At 48.9% G+C, this 15753-nt stretch overlaps 1 protein-coding gene across 1 annotated transcript; it reads right to left on the bottom strand.

Moving 5' to 3' along the window:
• Positions 1–3972: 3972 nt before the first annotated feature.
• Positions 3973–15543, bottom strand: Avpr1b (arginine vasopressin receptor 1B). The gene is made up of 2 exons (XM_003474668.5): positions 13284–15543; positions 3973–5319 (listed from the first exon to the last, which is right to left on the bottom strand). The coding sequence occupies exons 1-2, from the start codon at positions 14221–14223 to the stop codon at positions 4991–4993; spliced, it is 1269 nt and encodes a 422-aa protein (XP_003474716.1). The 5' UTR covers positions 14224–15543; the 3' UTR covers positions 3973–4990.
• Positions 15544–15753: the final 210 nt, after the last annotated feature.

The raw sequence follows: 15753 nt of genomic DNA, 5'->3' as shown, positions 1-15753 counted from the left end.
TATGGTTCCAGCTAGGCCGACTTAGGAGGATCACTTGAATCCAAGAGTTTGAGATCAGCCTGAGCAATCTAGTGAGACACTCATTTCAAAAACAAGTGGAAATAAAACATAACTAAATAATCGAGCTGTAATTCTTGGAAAGGAGGGTATATTGTTCATTGCAGATGTCCTAGCCCTAGAAAGGCACAGGGATGTCAAATGTTTTAAAGCTGACAATGTGTAGTAAGCAGTGATCAGCTATACATGTTTTCCGATAGCAAAGCAAGACACACACAAAAAAATGTTCATGATAGCTGAGCAACCACATCCCAAAAAGATGAAACCTCGGGAGGACCCCTAGGGAAACCCAAAGATCCCCGGTGTTTAGATCTTAGAGCTCCACGGCTGTGCCTCGCCTGCCACCTGTAAACAAGCTCTGTGACCCTGGGCTGTGAGCAGATGGCAGGTCTTCCCCGCCCCAGTCCTCTTCTCCAGGAGAATCTGTAGTGACAGTTTTGTTTGGATTTCAGGAGCTGGAAAGTTCTACCAGCCTATTTGTCTCCCTCACCTTCCAGCTATGATTGTTATTTCTCTCCTTGAAAGTTTCACTTAACAGAGAAGAGATCCCACCAATTAGAGAGGTAGAATGAGGAATAAACATCAATGCTAATAATGCTGTCCTTGCATCAAGAAATGAATTATACGTCATGTTGATCTCTTTTTAAAGGCTAAAAACAAAAAATCCAAGAGTGTGTTGAAAAGATTTAGACAAGTTCCACACGGGCCTCCCAGGAGAGTCTGTGTGGCAACATTGCCATCGCAGCTGCCCATGAGGAAGGGGACAGGTGGGGCAGGCATAGCCCAGTCCTGTGCAATGAGAGGAGAGTGGATTCATGAGAATACTGGTCCTCAGAGACAGTCGGGGTGGAGTTAAGACGTCGGTGACCTAGTTGAGGGGGACAGGAAAAACACTGGAGAGCACGTATAAAACAGCAGGTAACAGGGTGAGATTAATGCCAGGAAATGACACCAAAGCCTGTCAGGGTCAGATCTGGGGAAATGATTAGATGGACTCAAGCAGAAAACATTCCAGAAAGAGGTTATTTCTGACTTTGGTTTAGCAAGGACAGTGGAAATTCAGTTGACAGCAAGAGGAGAAGGAATGTGGACAGGCCTGCCCCGAGCAGGTGCTCAGCAAGGCTTGAGGGACTGGAGCGCTGGAATGATGTCCAGAAAAGTCTTCCTGGGCTCAGGGCGTGCCTGGACGCTTGGAGCGGGGAGCGGGTGTCAGGGAGACCGAGGTTGCAGAATACACGGACCATCTGATGAAGGTCCCTAATGGGCCCTGCTTGAAAGCAGAGCATTTATAGCAGATCCACTGCAGAGGACCTAATTCTTTAATTTTAGCAGCTGACCTAATTGCTTTTCAGGTGCAGGCTCTCTTGGAGAGTGCTGTTAAAGACTGTGTTGAAGATGTACTTGATCAAATGACGTGCAGAATTTTGAGGCTCCGTGGTACATAGATGACTCCTCAGATGCTGTGGTAAATAAAGGGAAGGGCTGATTTTTGCCTCCTGAGAGGTGTGACCTAAGGAGACCTACTAACAATTTAAATGAGAGTAGTTTTCCTGTATCTCCCATTACCTCTAGTAGATACCTAAAACTATGGACAGTACCAAAGCCTGTGTATACTGCTTTTTCCTGTATATACATGCATGCATTCATATGAGACAGTTTAATTTATAAACTAGACATAGTAAGATATTAACAATAGGAATCACTAATTAAATTGAAGAATTTTAACACTGTACTATAATAAAAATTATGTGACTGTGGTCTTTCTGCCTCTGTCTCTCATGTATGTGATAGTTAATCTGATAACCAGGGCAGCTACTGAGTGATGGGTAGTGTATATCATATGGATACACTGGACAAAGACACGATTCATATTGCAGACAGGAGGGAGGAAGGTGGTGCAGGATTTTATCATGCTACTCAGAAAGGTACACTGTTTAAAGTTTATGAACTATGAATAGGAAAGATGACTGTAATCCTTGAAGTCATCTCCAGCTGTGTTGCTGCAATAAAACACCATGTGTTTGTAACGTTTCTGTACACTTAGAGGGTTGGCTGCTCAAATCTATATGATAGTCTGGATATATAATCTCCCTTTGAGGAACAGCTTCCAGTTTGATGAAGTTATGTTCTCCCACGTTAATAATCATTGGCACCTCCAGGAAACCATTGTGCTGATCCACTCTGGGTTCTTCCAGGAGTGAGGACTCAGTGAAAACCTCCTCAAAACTACCTGATAAGATAGGAACTAATTTGCTAGTGGCAACCAGTAAATGGTTGATTACCTGCTGTTGTAGTCAGGGGTTGCAAGGAGAACACTTACGTACAGAACACAGAATTTATAATATTATTTTATGATGGTCACCCAGAGTTAAATACAAGAAAGTGCAAGGAATCTGTCCACAACATTAAACACTAAATCCAGCAGAGGGCCTGCATCCCACAGCAATGTCTTGCATGAATCCAGCCGAAGACCTAGAGCCCATGACAGTGCCTCCCATGACTATAACTAGAGGCCTAGAGCCCAAGCAATGACTCATGCAAGTCTGTTTCACAGATCTGCACTGGGAAGGCCCAAAGGTCAGTGGTGGAAGCTAGAAAGTCTATGCCAGGGTGATGGAGCTGTGCTCATAGGTTAAGTGTTCTACACTGGAACCAAGAAGTGACACTCAAAATAAGGACCAGGGATCCCCCAAAAAGTACCACGGCCATTCTCAGCAACAATAATGTCCTAAGCTCCTCTATGATGAGAACAGCTGAGTACATATCAGGAAGCCAGTGTGAGAAACTTCTCCTGGAGATTAAATAACACACATCTTCCCCTCTGGAGCCAGGAAGTGATGCTCAAAGTAAAAACCAGAGCTCCCCCAAAGTGAATAGCAGCCACTCTCAGCAACAAGGTCCCGAGCTCCTCCAATGATAATGGCTGAATTCTTATCAGGGAAGCCAGTATGACAAGCTCCTCTAGGGGAACCAATGGCTCCAAACAGCAACACTTAGGAGAACCCACAGTGCCTCAGTCTGCCTCTTCATGTTTCCTTTTATGCTGGCAACTTTCTTCAGGCGGGCCATTTAAGTCAGAACCATGCTGATTTAATTCATCTGGTGTTAAGTTGACCACCAGCTTTTAATCCATAACACCTGCCAACAATGAGCTGGGAATCTAGACCACAGCAAATGTGACTTGTCTTCAAGCACCATATGCCCACCATGGATGATGAGGGGGTATTTTGTGTTCAGCATCAGTGGACTTTTCTCCTGGGATCAGGATGGATTTATGGGCTCAGAGGGGCTCTCAAGAAGACACATTCCCTCCAGTCTCTATACCAGGACACAGAAAAGGAACTCTGGCTCACCTGGTTTTTTGATACACACAAGTCCCAGCTGAAATTTCTATACTCAGCCCTTCCCTCTGCCATGGAAGCCTCTTTTTCTTTGTCCTTGACAAATACATACAGCTTCTGTGAGCTTCAAGAGAAGAAATCAGGCATCCGGGTATTTCAGAAGGACTGTGCCAGATATGGGACTGAGAGTCTGGAAGAGAAAGTTCAGTAAGACATGCAAACTGAGGAGTGAGGAACTTTTCCATCCCGCTCCTAGAGTCATTACTGCTCCAAGCTCTGCAAAAAAGGTGGGTGTAGACACGGAATCTCAGCAATATTTGACTGGAGAAAGAACTTCATCCTAATTTTTTGCAAGAGCCGCCAGCTCAGCCCAGGCTGTCAGTGGACGCTTTCAGCTCAACACTGCCACCTTCTGGCTCCAGGGCAAACACGAAGACACTCAGCTTTTTCCGTTCGAGCTGGACAGAGGGGCTCCAGGCAAGTGGCCGCTCTAGACTCCTTGCTCAGGAAGATCACGGTTTAATTTTATCTTGTACATCCCACTGTGGTTGCCCCTAGGAAACAATCCCACAAATTCTTTGGATGTTAAAGAACTTTATTGATCAATTTTAACCACATGTCTGGATTCCAGACCCAGGAGCAAACTGCTGCAGTGTGCGCTAAATCTACAGTCCCTTGACAGAGAAAACACCTATTTACATACAAAACACAACAGAGCCTTCTGGGAAATTGCTGGCCTATACCAAACAACACAAAGAGCCATTCTGAAGAATCCCCGTATTCAGCTGGTGAACCCCAGCCCTCACTCACTATCCTCTCTGCCCTCCCTGCCCCCCCTCTTCCTGCTCCTGTGTGGGTTTTAAGAAATAACCTGCATACTCTACGGATGACACAAGCATCTTTTCCAAGTGCCCTGCCCAGAGATACCTTTGTTTGGTCCTGTTGGGGTTAGTTGTCAGAAATGGGACCAGCCACTGGGAGCACAAAGCTGCCTCTGGCTTTTCAAGGGGCCTGTCCCCATCTAAGGCTTTCCCATTAGCCCAGCATGTCCACAAGAGCTTCCTACAGTGCTGCAAGGGCTGTCATCCATAGATCCGAACAAGATCAGCATTCCTTCAGGAATTTCCCAGAATGAGCTCCTGAGGCTGGGAAGCCCAGTGTCTGGTTGCTCTCCTTTGGACATAGCATAGGACAGAACCAGTTCCTGAAAAGGTGCAAGGGCAGCCCCTATAAAAGGAGAGGTAAAGTGCAATCCTGAGCTCCTACCCCAGTGCCAGGGCCCATCTGATTCACAGTGGAGATTCCACAGAGCCTTAGGGACACCCAAAGCTAAGCTCATGCCTCTCCTTCTCAAGGGCGGCTTTCCCTGTAGTAGCTCCAGGGGAAAGAGCAGTTGGAGTCCCCTGGCTTGCAGTCTTCACACTAGGACTAATTATGGCACTAAAGGTAAGGACAACCACTGTGTCCCTTTCTCCCTTTTCAAACCAGGCTCCTCTGAGGCCAGTACCGACCTCCAAGTCCTCACACCGATGCCCAGGATGGACAGAGACCTCCTCTCACCATCGGGTGACCCGGACTGCAGGGAGCCCTCTCTAAAGCATGCTGGTCTCAGTGGTGGCTTCACCCTCTTCCTGTTCTAAGTCCTTCAGTGATCCTGCAGGCCCTGGCTTCCCGCCCAGGCTGAGACTGAGGCTGAAATTGGGTGGGCAGCTGGAGCGGGTCAGCAGTGTGGTGCGGCGGCTGGACAGACTGCCATTGGAGAGCTCTCTGTGCAGCCGGGGCCGGGCCCTTCTGCAGCAGGCCAGCTGATGCAAGGACCATGGCAACAGGTGGCTGTTGAACCCCATGTAGATCCAGGGGTTACAGCAGCTGCTGAGGTTGCCCAGAAGCATGGTGATGGTGAAAGCCACGTTGGTGGAATCTGCAAGAGAGAAGCATAGGAAATCAGAGGATGACAGTGAGCAGGGACCCAGGAGAGAGGCCAGCCCTCACAGACAAATGAGGATGTTGAGTGCCAGAGAAGCAAAGGCTTCACTTACAACCGGAAAGGACTACAGCTGTGGCATAAACCTGGGACCCTAACTCTCGAGTTTCACCTTACTGATTTTTTGGTTTGTTTTTATTTTGTAACTCTGAGGGGAGGGGAGGAGCTGAAATTTGTTCCGGTTGAATTTAGCTTACATGTTTCTGGGGCCAGAACCAGCCACATGGGAGAAAGTGGTTTTCTTCTAGAACTGAGACCATGGATCCCCTGGTGGGTATAGACCTAGGTGACACATACCTATAAAACACTCTGACAAAGTAACCAAGGTCAGGTCTCTTCTACCCCTGTCCCCATCAATGTAATGGACCATGTCTTCACATTGCCTTCTGGGTTGTGTCCTCCCCCATCTTTGGGGCAATCCCACTCATTTTGTTACTCAGTCATTGAACATGTGTGAGCACTGGAACTGGAGACCCACACTAGGGACCTAGCAGAGTAATCAGTGGAGCATGACTGCTCTTGCAGGTGTCTACACTGTCATCTCTAATTGTGAAGCAGAGACGGATTCTTGGGACAGGACAGCTGAATGTCTCATTCCAGGCCAGCACTATCCTGTGTTTTCAGGCATGAAATGCACTTGTTGTAGGGAAAAACAAATTTCTCTCTTGTGCAGTCAGAACTCTGATAAGATTCCTTCCAGAAGCAATGAAGTGAAACCCCTCATGTCAACAGGGAAGCTGCTGGGGTGGGCCCCAGCCACCTGCTGCATCACCCTGGTTACAGCTACAGCTCAGTGGCTTGCTGAGTTCATGTGCTCTTCAGAGAGGGCTGCAGGATCATGGAAAGCAATGGCAGAGTGGAGGGAGCTGTGCAACAGCCCCATTACTGTCTCCCTGCCTCTCTCTCTCCTATGGGCACAATGCGTCTGCCTACATTAACCATAATCCCCTCCTGCTTATGTCACATACCCGGATGTGATGATGACCCTGTTGTATTCATCCCCATAGCCTCTTCCTGTCCCACCAGCCCGCCCTTGGTCTATAAAAGATGTAATCACTTCTGGAATAAAACGGAGCTTGATTGGATTCTCTCTCGACTTGCTTCTGTCTCTCTTTGTCTCCCCTATGTCTTTATTTAATCCCTGTTCCTCCTCCAGGTACACCCCACAGATTGATCTGCAGGCCGGATCAAGTGGCGCCCAATGTGGAGCTCCTGGCATGGAGGAGTCAACGAGGGAGCCATTCGAGACAGCCTGCTTAAAGTGAAAGCGAATTGAACCAGAGACCACGGTGAGAAGTGAGCAAACTAAATCAAGGATCAAAGCTAAAAGCAACAGGACATTAAATCAAGTACCGAGGCCTGCGCAGATGACTACCTGACGTGCCTGCCCGAGTCATGGTGAGTGAATGGCGACCCCATTCCCTTTCCCGGACATGGGTCAAGCATTGAGCAAACACAAATTGTTTGTGGGAGGCCTTATAAAAGCATGGAAGACAAGAGGGGTAAAGGTTAAAACTAAAGAATTATTGCAGTATTTTCAATTTATCCATAAGGTTTGCCCTTGAGGGTTCTATAGATTCCAAGAGGTGGAAAAGAGTAAGAGATGCTTTAAAAGATTATTATAGGGTTTTCGTCCCAAAAAAAGGTTCTGGTGACCACCTTTGCATATTGGAATTTAATCTCTGAGCTGCTTGCCCAGCGGCATGCAGATCCTCAGATTGAGGAGACAGTCACACAAGGCCCTCCGAGCTGCACAGCCTTATAGTGCCCCTAAGATGGTGCCTGCCTCCGGCAAGCCTCGTGGCGCTCTTAAAATGGCACTTGCCTCACTTCTGCCACATCAGCGTGGGTCCCTCCCCGAAATGGCGTTTCCGGTGACAGAAACAAATGTACCTCCCCAAGATGGCACCGCACAGCCGCAAGATGGTGTGAACACCACGCCGCTAGCTCCACAAGTCATTAGGACACATACGCCGTTCACAGTGGCTGCTTTAAAAGAATTAAAGGCAGCGATTGCCCAATATGGCCTTACAGCTGCTTTCATTCTTGCTGTTTTAAATTCTCTGGCTGATGGCTGGCTCACACCTACAGATTGGCAAAGATTGGCCTGAGTGACTTTATCGGGTGGGGATAATCTTTTGTAAAAATCAGAATATACAAAAAATTGCAAAGAGACTGCCAGACACAATATACAGGCTGGCAATAGGTGGGACCTTCATATGTTAATAGTGGAAGATGCCTATGCATGCAGAAAGGCTCAAAAAGAGTTTAGTCCAACACTTTTCACTCAAATTCAAACAGCAGCTACTCGAGCATGGCGAAAGCTGCCTGCAAAAGATAATATGAGCTCCTCTCTCACTAGCATTACGCAAGGCCCAGATAAACCCTTTTCAGAGTTTGTTGATTGTTTGATTGCTGCTGCTAGCGGAGTCTTTGGCCGTGCTGATGTAGGCACTAATTTTGTTGAACAGCTGGTTTTTAAAGGTGCCGGCACCGTCTACCGGGCCGCTATCAGACCTCGTAAAAATAGAACAGGCCTAACAAGATATATACACCTTTGCTGTCACTGCTGCCTTGCAGAGGTTTGCAGTTGGACAGTTGTTATCTCAAAAGCATAAACAAAACTGTTTTACCTGTAGAGAGACTGGTCATTTTACAAAAAGACTCCAGAGATAAAGATTCCAATGTCAATTACTTTGACTTATTTAACTGATCGGAGTGATATCTGTCTAGTCTCTTAAGTTTAATTTCAGCATATGAAAGGAGGGGACAGCTGTTGAAAGGAGAATGAGAGACACTATGGTAGTTATTATTGTCTTCCCCAATGTCAGATCTTAAGGACTGAGGAGCCTTCATCATCCTGTGGTGATCTGATTAGTTCTATAATATGCAGTGTGTATTTAATGTGCATGAAGATGGGGACAACTGTTTGGAGGAAAATAGAGACAATTAAGTAAACAGTAAAGATCTCCAGTGGACTTGCTTTAAAATCTGTATTTCTTTAAATCTTTTTTTAAAAACTGTTTTGTTCTCTTTTGATATGTTTGGTCTTGCCCTCTTTGAGATAAAAAACAAGTGTATAGGACTGATAACCATATTACTAAGTTTTTGTTGGATCATTGAGCAGAACTGTTGGCAATGTCACTGTTTGTCACTTTGCATGCTTTAATTTTGTAACCTGAACAGCTATTTCTAAGATGACAATATGTAACTTATCAACTAGTGATTTCTTACCATTTATTTTTCTGTAATTCTGTATTAAGATTACTAGAAAACAAGCCAGGCAGATAATAAAAAATTGCCTTTCTTGTGCCGTGCACCTCCCAGTTCCGTACTTTGGGGTTGGTCCTAGAGGACTTATCCTCAATGCATTATGGCAAATGGATGTCACCCACATTCCTGAGTTTGGCGATCTTAAATATGTTCATTTAACTATAAATATCTTTAGTGGTTTCATTTATACCTCTCCCCAGACTGGCAAACCTACCAAACATTATTAGCCATATGTTAACTACCTTATCAGTTCTGAGATGCCCACAACAATTAAAGACTGATAATGGTCCAGGCTATGCTAGTTCTGCCTTTGCTCGTCTCTTTCAACATCTTAATATTGATCATCTAAAAGACATACCTTATAACCCTCAAGGTCAAGGCATAGTTAAAAGGGCACATCTCTCCCTAAAACTCACTGTTGATAAGATAAAAAAGGGGGGAATGGTACTCCACAAAGAGGACACCTAAAAATATTCTATCTCATGCCTTATTCATCCTTAAATTTTTAAATTTGGATGCTTCTGGACAATCAGCAGCCATGTGTTTTTGGCATTCTGAAACACAAAAGCAATTTGCTTCTGTACCATGGCGAGATCCCCTGACTAATTCATGGCATGGCCCTGACCCCGTTCTCATATGGGGACAAGGCTCAGTATGTGTTTACTCTCAACAAGATAGAGAGACTAGATTGCTACCTGAGCACCTTGTAAAACAAATAGACAGTTCTTCAAAGACCCCATGCCACGCCCAGGAATAATGTCATTTCCTGAGGCACAATCCCCTGTGTTCTCTTACAGGTGACACAACTCCCCGGAGCTCTATGCTGCCTACTCAGCCTTCTCCTTGGACCGTACCACACCCCTGGTGGATTTCAACCCCTGCCAAACAGACTACAACTGCTGACAGCCATGCACACAGCCCCCTGTGACTGCAGAGGAGGCTCTTCTCAGTCTGGAGGAACATAAACCAGCCAAATAGACTGCGTCCAGTGTTATGCGAGACAGGCTCCAAGAAATAGAAGAACGACTTCAACAATGACAACAACAAATGGCTGCCAACCCCTTCTCCTCGATGTGTGTGAGGGGGGGAGCTTTTCTCTTACCTAACGCCCCTTTTGGGTCCCCTAGCTGCCCTATTGCTTCTCCTTTCTGTGAGTCCTTGTATTTTTCAGAAGATTATGATGCTCATTAATAACCGGATAGACGTGTTTATGGCAAAGCCCATTCAGGTACACTGTCATCAGCTGGAGATGGCAGATCAACAAACCTACCGGGAAGGAATTCCCACAAATGGTCCATATGACAGTGCGGCCTAACTGCCCTGGGGCAATGGACAGGCAGTCAGAGACGGCAACTAGGACATGCATGTTAATTCCATCGGCCACCTAAGACAGACACAGGACCAACTGCTGTCCTGCAAGCCCATGACGGGTAAGGCTTGGTTGGGTTCATGTAATGAGGTCCTTGACCTAAGACAGATGTTGTCCTCACAGGGCCTGCCATACTCCTGATTAAATAATATAGAAAGGGAGGATATGTAGGGAGCCACGCGACAGCCCCATTGCTGCCTCCCTGCCTCTCTTTCTTTCCTATGGCAGGGCACAATGCGTCTGCCTACACTAACCATAATCCCCTCCTGCTTACGTCACATACCTGGATGTGACAATGACCCTGTTGTATTCATCCCCATAGCCTCTTCCTGTCCCACCAGCCCGCCCTTGGCCTATAAAAGATGTAGTCACTTCTGGAATAAAACGGGGCTTGATCGGATTCTCTCTCGACTTGCTTCCGTCTCTCTTTGTCTCCTCTATGTCTTTATTTAATCCCTGTTCCTCCTTCAGGTACACCCCATGGATTGATCCGCAGGCCGGATCAGCAGAGCTCAAAGGAAGCTTAGGGGTAAACCTCCTGGAGGTTACAGCATACTGAGCAAGAACTGCCTTTTGAATCCAGGTCTTCCAGCTGTAAGACAGAGGTCCTCTAGAGAGCTCTAACTGGCGAAGTCAAACACACAGCCTGTGTGCCCATGCCATAGAGCACCACTGAAGCTTCAGGTAAACCACTTCTCGTGAGCATCCCCCAAGAGAAGGAAAGACAAGGGTAAGAGGCATGAGTCACAGGGTGGGAAGGTGAAGGCACCTGGGATGGATGAACAAGACCCTTGGCTTAGGAAGCATCCATTTGGTTTGGCCTTCTGATCCAGGACTAGTGCAGAGGCTGGAGAAGGCCATGAGGAAGCAGCAGCATCCACGGGTGCTCCACCTGTCAGCCCAGAGGGATGCTCTGGTGCACCCAGTCCAGGCAGAAGCTCAGCAGACAGTGGGCTCAGGGATGGGGCAAGGGCACAGACTCCGACACAAACCAGAGACCTGGAGCCAAGAGACCAGGGGCCAGCATGCTGTAGCAGAGAGCTTAGTATACCTAAAAGCAAGTTTAAAGTAATGAATTTCAGCTTATCACTCTTATCTTTCTGAGACCACCGTCTGTAGATTATGCTTTGTTCTTGTGATCCTTGCTCAGAGATGCTGTTGGCAAGTGGCAAATCATGATGCGGGTGAGGCACTAGGGACCAGCTTTGTGGGTGCTGCAGGCAAGCAGCAAAGCCCATACAGCTGACCATCAAGATCCTTATCTCTTTGTGGGTTCCTTGATACAGGGGTGAAGGGCCCCCCAACCCCTGGTGCCACTGATTAAACGGTGACTGTTGGGAATAAAGCTATGGTGTGGATAAGGCTTGGTCCATAAAGACCTCAATTCAAATCCTGACCCCCTCTCCAACTAACAGTGGCATTTTGGACCAGTTGTTTTACCTCTCTGAGCCTTGCATACTCAGCTGTACAATAGAGAAGGTCACCTCCCGGAAGCATGAGGACTCAAGGTGCTTGGCACTGGGAGATCCCATGTGCGGAGACTGTACGTACTTCACTGGATTTAGAACACTCATTGCTTACAAAATACTTTGCAAATAACCCCTTTCCAAGTTGATGTCCAAAGAGTGGTTAAGAAGGGACCATTCTAGTTTGGCATTAGTTTTCATTTTTCCTGAAATAAACCTTTCATCTTTCCAGGAAAGCAAAATGTTTGGCTCGAGTGTGTTGTGGGATGAACAAAATGATTTAAGAACAAAAACACAAAGAGAGGCAACAACTTCCTACAGGCTGGTGGGAATTGGTAGCTTCACCCTGCTGGGCAGTGAGCTCTCAGGACGCTTCCAGGCAGGAGTGCTGGCAGACCTGCACAAGGGGGTTGTATGCTACACACACTCCATGCACAGGTGTCCTGAGCTGTACACACCATGAGGTGCAGGGCAGGTTAGGTACTCCTAGTCACAGCCACCTGGCGACACAGGTCCTTGTCCACTTGTCCTCATGCTCCACTCCTGTTTGTGGGGAACAGGAACCGATGCAACATGTAGGCTGCCCAAACACAAACCTGAGCCTTCCTGAGAGCAAGGTCACCTCGAATGGCCCAACTACCAGCAGTGTCTGAGGTTCAGCAGGCTGCTGGGCACCTCACCCACCCCCACCACCAACATGCAAGGCCTCCCACATGCCAACCAGGCCACAGTCTTCTAGGAGGCTCCCATTTTGTTGATCGTGTAGGAGGGAGGCCCCTCTCCTTGGAGAGGCACTTTTAGAACCAGGGGTCTGGGCACGACATGAGTTTGAGGAAAAACAAAACAAAACAAAACAGAGAGATAGGAGACGGGGCTCTAATCTTCATTTCGCCATACCCAGGTGTGTGGTCCTGGGCAAGCCTCTCTGAGCCTGTTCCTCACTCATATAACGAAGGGGCTGAGGCAGACTGATTGGTAGTGAGTGACTGTTGAGAAGGAGCTCAAAGTCACATGCTGGTATAGGAGAGAAGAGTGCCATGAGAGTCAGTTCCTGGGCCAGGTCATTTGAAAATTCCTCCTAGGTTCTAGCATTGTTTGATTCCAAAGGCCTTCTAACAAACTGAAAGATGCTTGGGCAAACCTGCCACTGTGCTAATGTCACACAGTGTTTTAAAACTGTTAAGCAGGTTGTCAAAAGTGGAAATTCAGGAAATTTTGCATAAAGATACCTAACACTGGTAAGCTTAGATGAAAGTTGTAATTCCTTTTGCACACAGGACAGTGCCATGGTTTGAACATCTGTCCCCCAGAATTAATATGTTGGAAATGTAAACCTTAAAGTCATAATGAGACTTGCAGGTGGGACCTCTGGGAATGACTAAGTCATGAGGACTGTGCCCTCCTGAAAGGATTAATCCACGGGGAAATGAGTTTTGCTATGAAAGCAAATCTGGCCATCTCTCAGGATTCGCTCCATTGTGAGATGCACGGCACCACCTTGAGACTCTGCAGAGAGCCCCAGCCAGCAAGAAGACCCTCACCAGCTCTAGCCCCTTTGACCTTGGATTTCCCAGCCTCCAGAACAACAAGAAATGTTTTTCTTTGTAAGTTACTCAATCTCAGATATTCTGTTATAGCAACAGAAAACAAATTAAGACAATCACCAATTTTCTTAATTGCTTCACTCGTTTGTCACCTATCTAACCATGGCAGGCAGTGTAGCCCCCTGCAAACCTGACTTCTCTTCCCTGGACTTTTTCACCTCATCATCCCCACATAGGCCACATACTTGCCTTCATCCGGGGCATTCTCATCCCACACAGACCACATCTGGACACTAAAGAAGGGTGCCCAGCAAGCGATGTAGGTCAGCACAATGACAAAAGTCATCTTCACGGTTCGGATCTTGGCCCGAGAGATGGTGCTGATGCTGCTGACATGGGATGGCAGCCCCTGAGTAGCTGCAGCTGGGGCAGAAGGTAAGAGCTTGTCCCAAGTCCTCCAATCACTTCTTTCTACTCTCCTGGCCTTTGTCTTGACTTTCAGGTTTTTACAGATCTCATGGCAGATAAGGCTGTAGAAAGCTGTGAGTGTGGCCACAGGCAGGACAAACATGGCCATGGTAGTCCAGGTGATGTAGGCCTGTGGCCCCCAGGGAAAGCGGAAGTCAGCCCAGCAGTCGAGCACCCCCGAGCCCTGGATCACTTCCTGCAAGGAAAAAATGAAGACCTGAGGAAGGCTGAGGACGGCAGCCAGCAGCCACGGAGCAGCGATGAGCAGGTAGGTAGACTGGCTGGGCTGCTGGAGGTTGCGCAGGGGGTGGCAGACGGCCAAGTATCGGTCCAGGGTCATGGCCAGGAGCATGTAGGTGGAGGCAAACATGCTGAGCACTTGCAAGTATTTGATGGCCCGGCAGAGGAGGTCAGGGCCCTGGAAACGGTAGGTGATGTCCCAGAGCAGCTGAGGTAGCACCTGGAAGAGCGCCACACCCAGGTCAGTCAGTGCCAGGTGCAGCATGAACAGGTGCATGCGTGAGCGCTTTCTGCCCAGCAGGCCCAGGATCAGCAGCATGGCCAGGTTGCCCCCTGAGGCCAGCACCAGAACAGTGGCCAGTATGCCAATTTCCACTTTGGCCAGCTCTTCATCCCGGCCGAGCCAGGGTGTGGTGGCATTGAGGGCAGAGAAGGTGCCCTGTGGGCTAGGGATGGCAGCCCAAGAAGGCTCAGAATCCATGGTCAAGGTTTGCTCAGAGGGAAGGAGAGAAAGAAGAATAGAGGGAGGATGTGGATGCAAGTGCAGGGTTTGATGGATAAAATGGTGTGACGAAAGAAAGGCCCTATGTGGACAGAAAGCTGACCATGAGAGAAAAAAGCTTGAAAACAGGTGGAAACTGTTTTCTTCTGGAAAGGGACAGAGATGAGAGGAGACAATGAGACAAGGAGGAAGAAAATGGAGCTGAGATTCCAAATTCTAGGGAGGACAGAGGAGCAAGCCTAGGAGAGAAGAGGAGAGCCCAAAGGGACAGGGTGTCAGAGGACACTTGTACAGTGCACCGCTTCTAGAAGCCAGAAAGCTAGGATAACTGCCCCTTCTTCCAAAACCACCCCAAATTCACTTCCTCTCAACTTTTCGGGGAGAGCAGAGTTCCTGGAGCCTGCTTGAAAGCGCAGCCCAGAGACATCGGTGTCGCCCTCAGGACAGGAGCCCCAGCCAAGCCGCTCGGGCGCTGTCACTGGCAAGGATTTTATGCGCTTCCAGCTGGAGGCTAGCGGGCCTGGCTCGCGGTTGGTTCCCTCAGAGGAGAGCTGGGTGGGGCTCGGAGGGACAGCAGAGGCGGCAGACCGGCGACCGAGAGCCGGACAAGCCAGCCGGACAAGTCAGCAAGCGCTCGCCAGCAGGGGGACCCCCGATGCGACCCGGACCCCCTCGTCTCCGGGTAGTTCTTGGACCGAGCTCTGCAGACAGGTGCACACCTGGGGACGTGGAAAAGGGGCTCCGCTTCGCCCCTGTACGGGTCGCTACTTTGGCTGCCCCGGGCTACCTTGTGGCCAGCGATGGATCCGTAGTCTTCGAAGTGGCCAAGCGGGCAGCGGCGCCGCCTGGGGTGCGGACCACTGTACGCTGGGGGACTTGGAGCTCCAGGGGGCTGGGAAGTGAGGACCCTGGTGCGGGAGCGGCGGGCGGCAGGAACCGGGAGCCCTGGTGTGCTGGAACCGGGAGGGGACCGCAGGTTTTCTGGAAAGGGTGCGCGGCAGAGGCGGGGCGCAGAGGGCTCGCCAGGGGTGACCGTTGCGCGGCGCAGCCTGCGCTCCCTCCAGCTGCGGCACCCGCGCAGGAGGAGGGTGTGCTGAAAACAGCCCGGGGTGGCTGGTGTTCTGTGCCAGTCACACGCACAAAGTGGGTGGCTGAACTCGCCAGCGCAGGTTACAGGTTCTTTAGAGCTGGCGATAGCGTAGTCCGAGACCTTCGGGAAAAACCGGTGTGCGATGTGAGGAGGTTCTTTAGTCCTGCCTGTACTCAAAACCATTCGGTGCCTCTGCGGTGCCCCCACCACACAAACAAACCTCCTGGCTTCTTGAAGGTGCTGCTTCCTATGCACTCCACACCGCCCTTTCTCCTGCGCCCGAGGGCCAGAGCTCCTGTCTGAGGATGTGGTGCCTCCCTCCCTCCCTCTCTCCTGCCCTTCCCTCTCTTCTTCCTCTCCCTCTTCTTGTCTTCCTCCTTCTCCCCCCCCCCCCCCGTCTTTCTGAGTCACGGTCTCAC

The sequence above is a fragment of the Cavia porcellus genome, unplaced genomic scaffold (genome assembly GCF_034190915.1).
Source record: "Cavia porcellus strain 051 isolate PalLab524CR breed Dunkin Hartley unplaced genomic scaffold, mCavPor4.1 scaffold_29, whole genome shotgun sequence".
Taxonomy (NCBI): Eukaryota; Metazoa; Chordata; class Mammalia; order Rodentia; family Caviidae; genus Cavia; species Cavia porcellus.
This window is presented reverse-complemented; position numbering and strand designations above follow the sequence as displayed.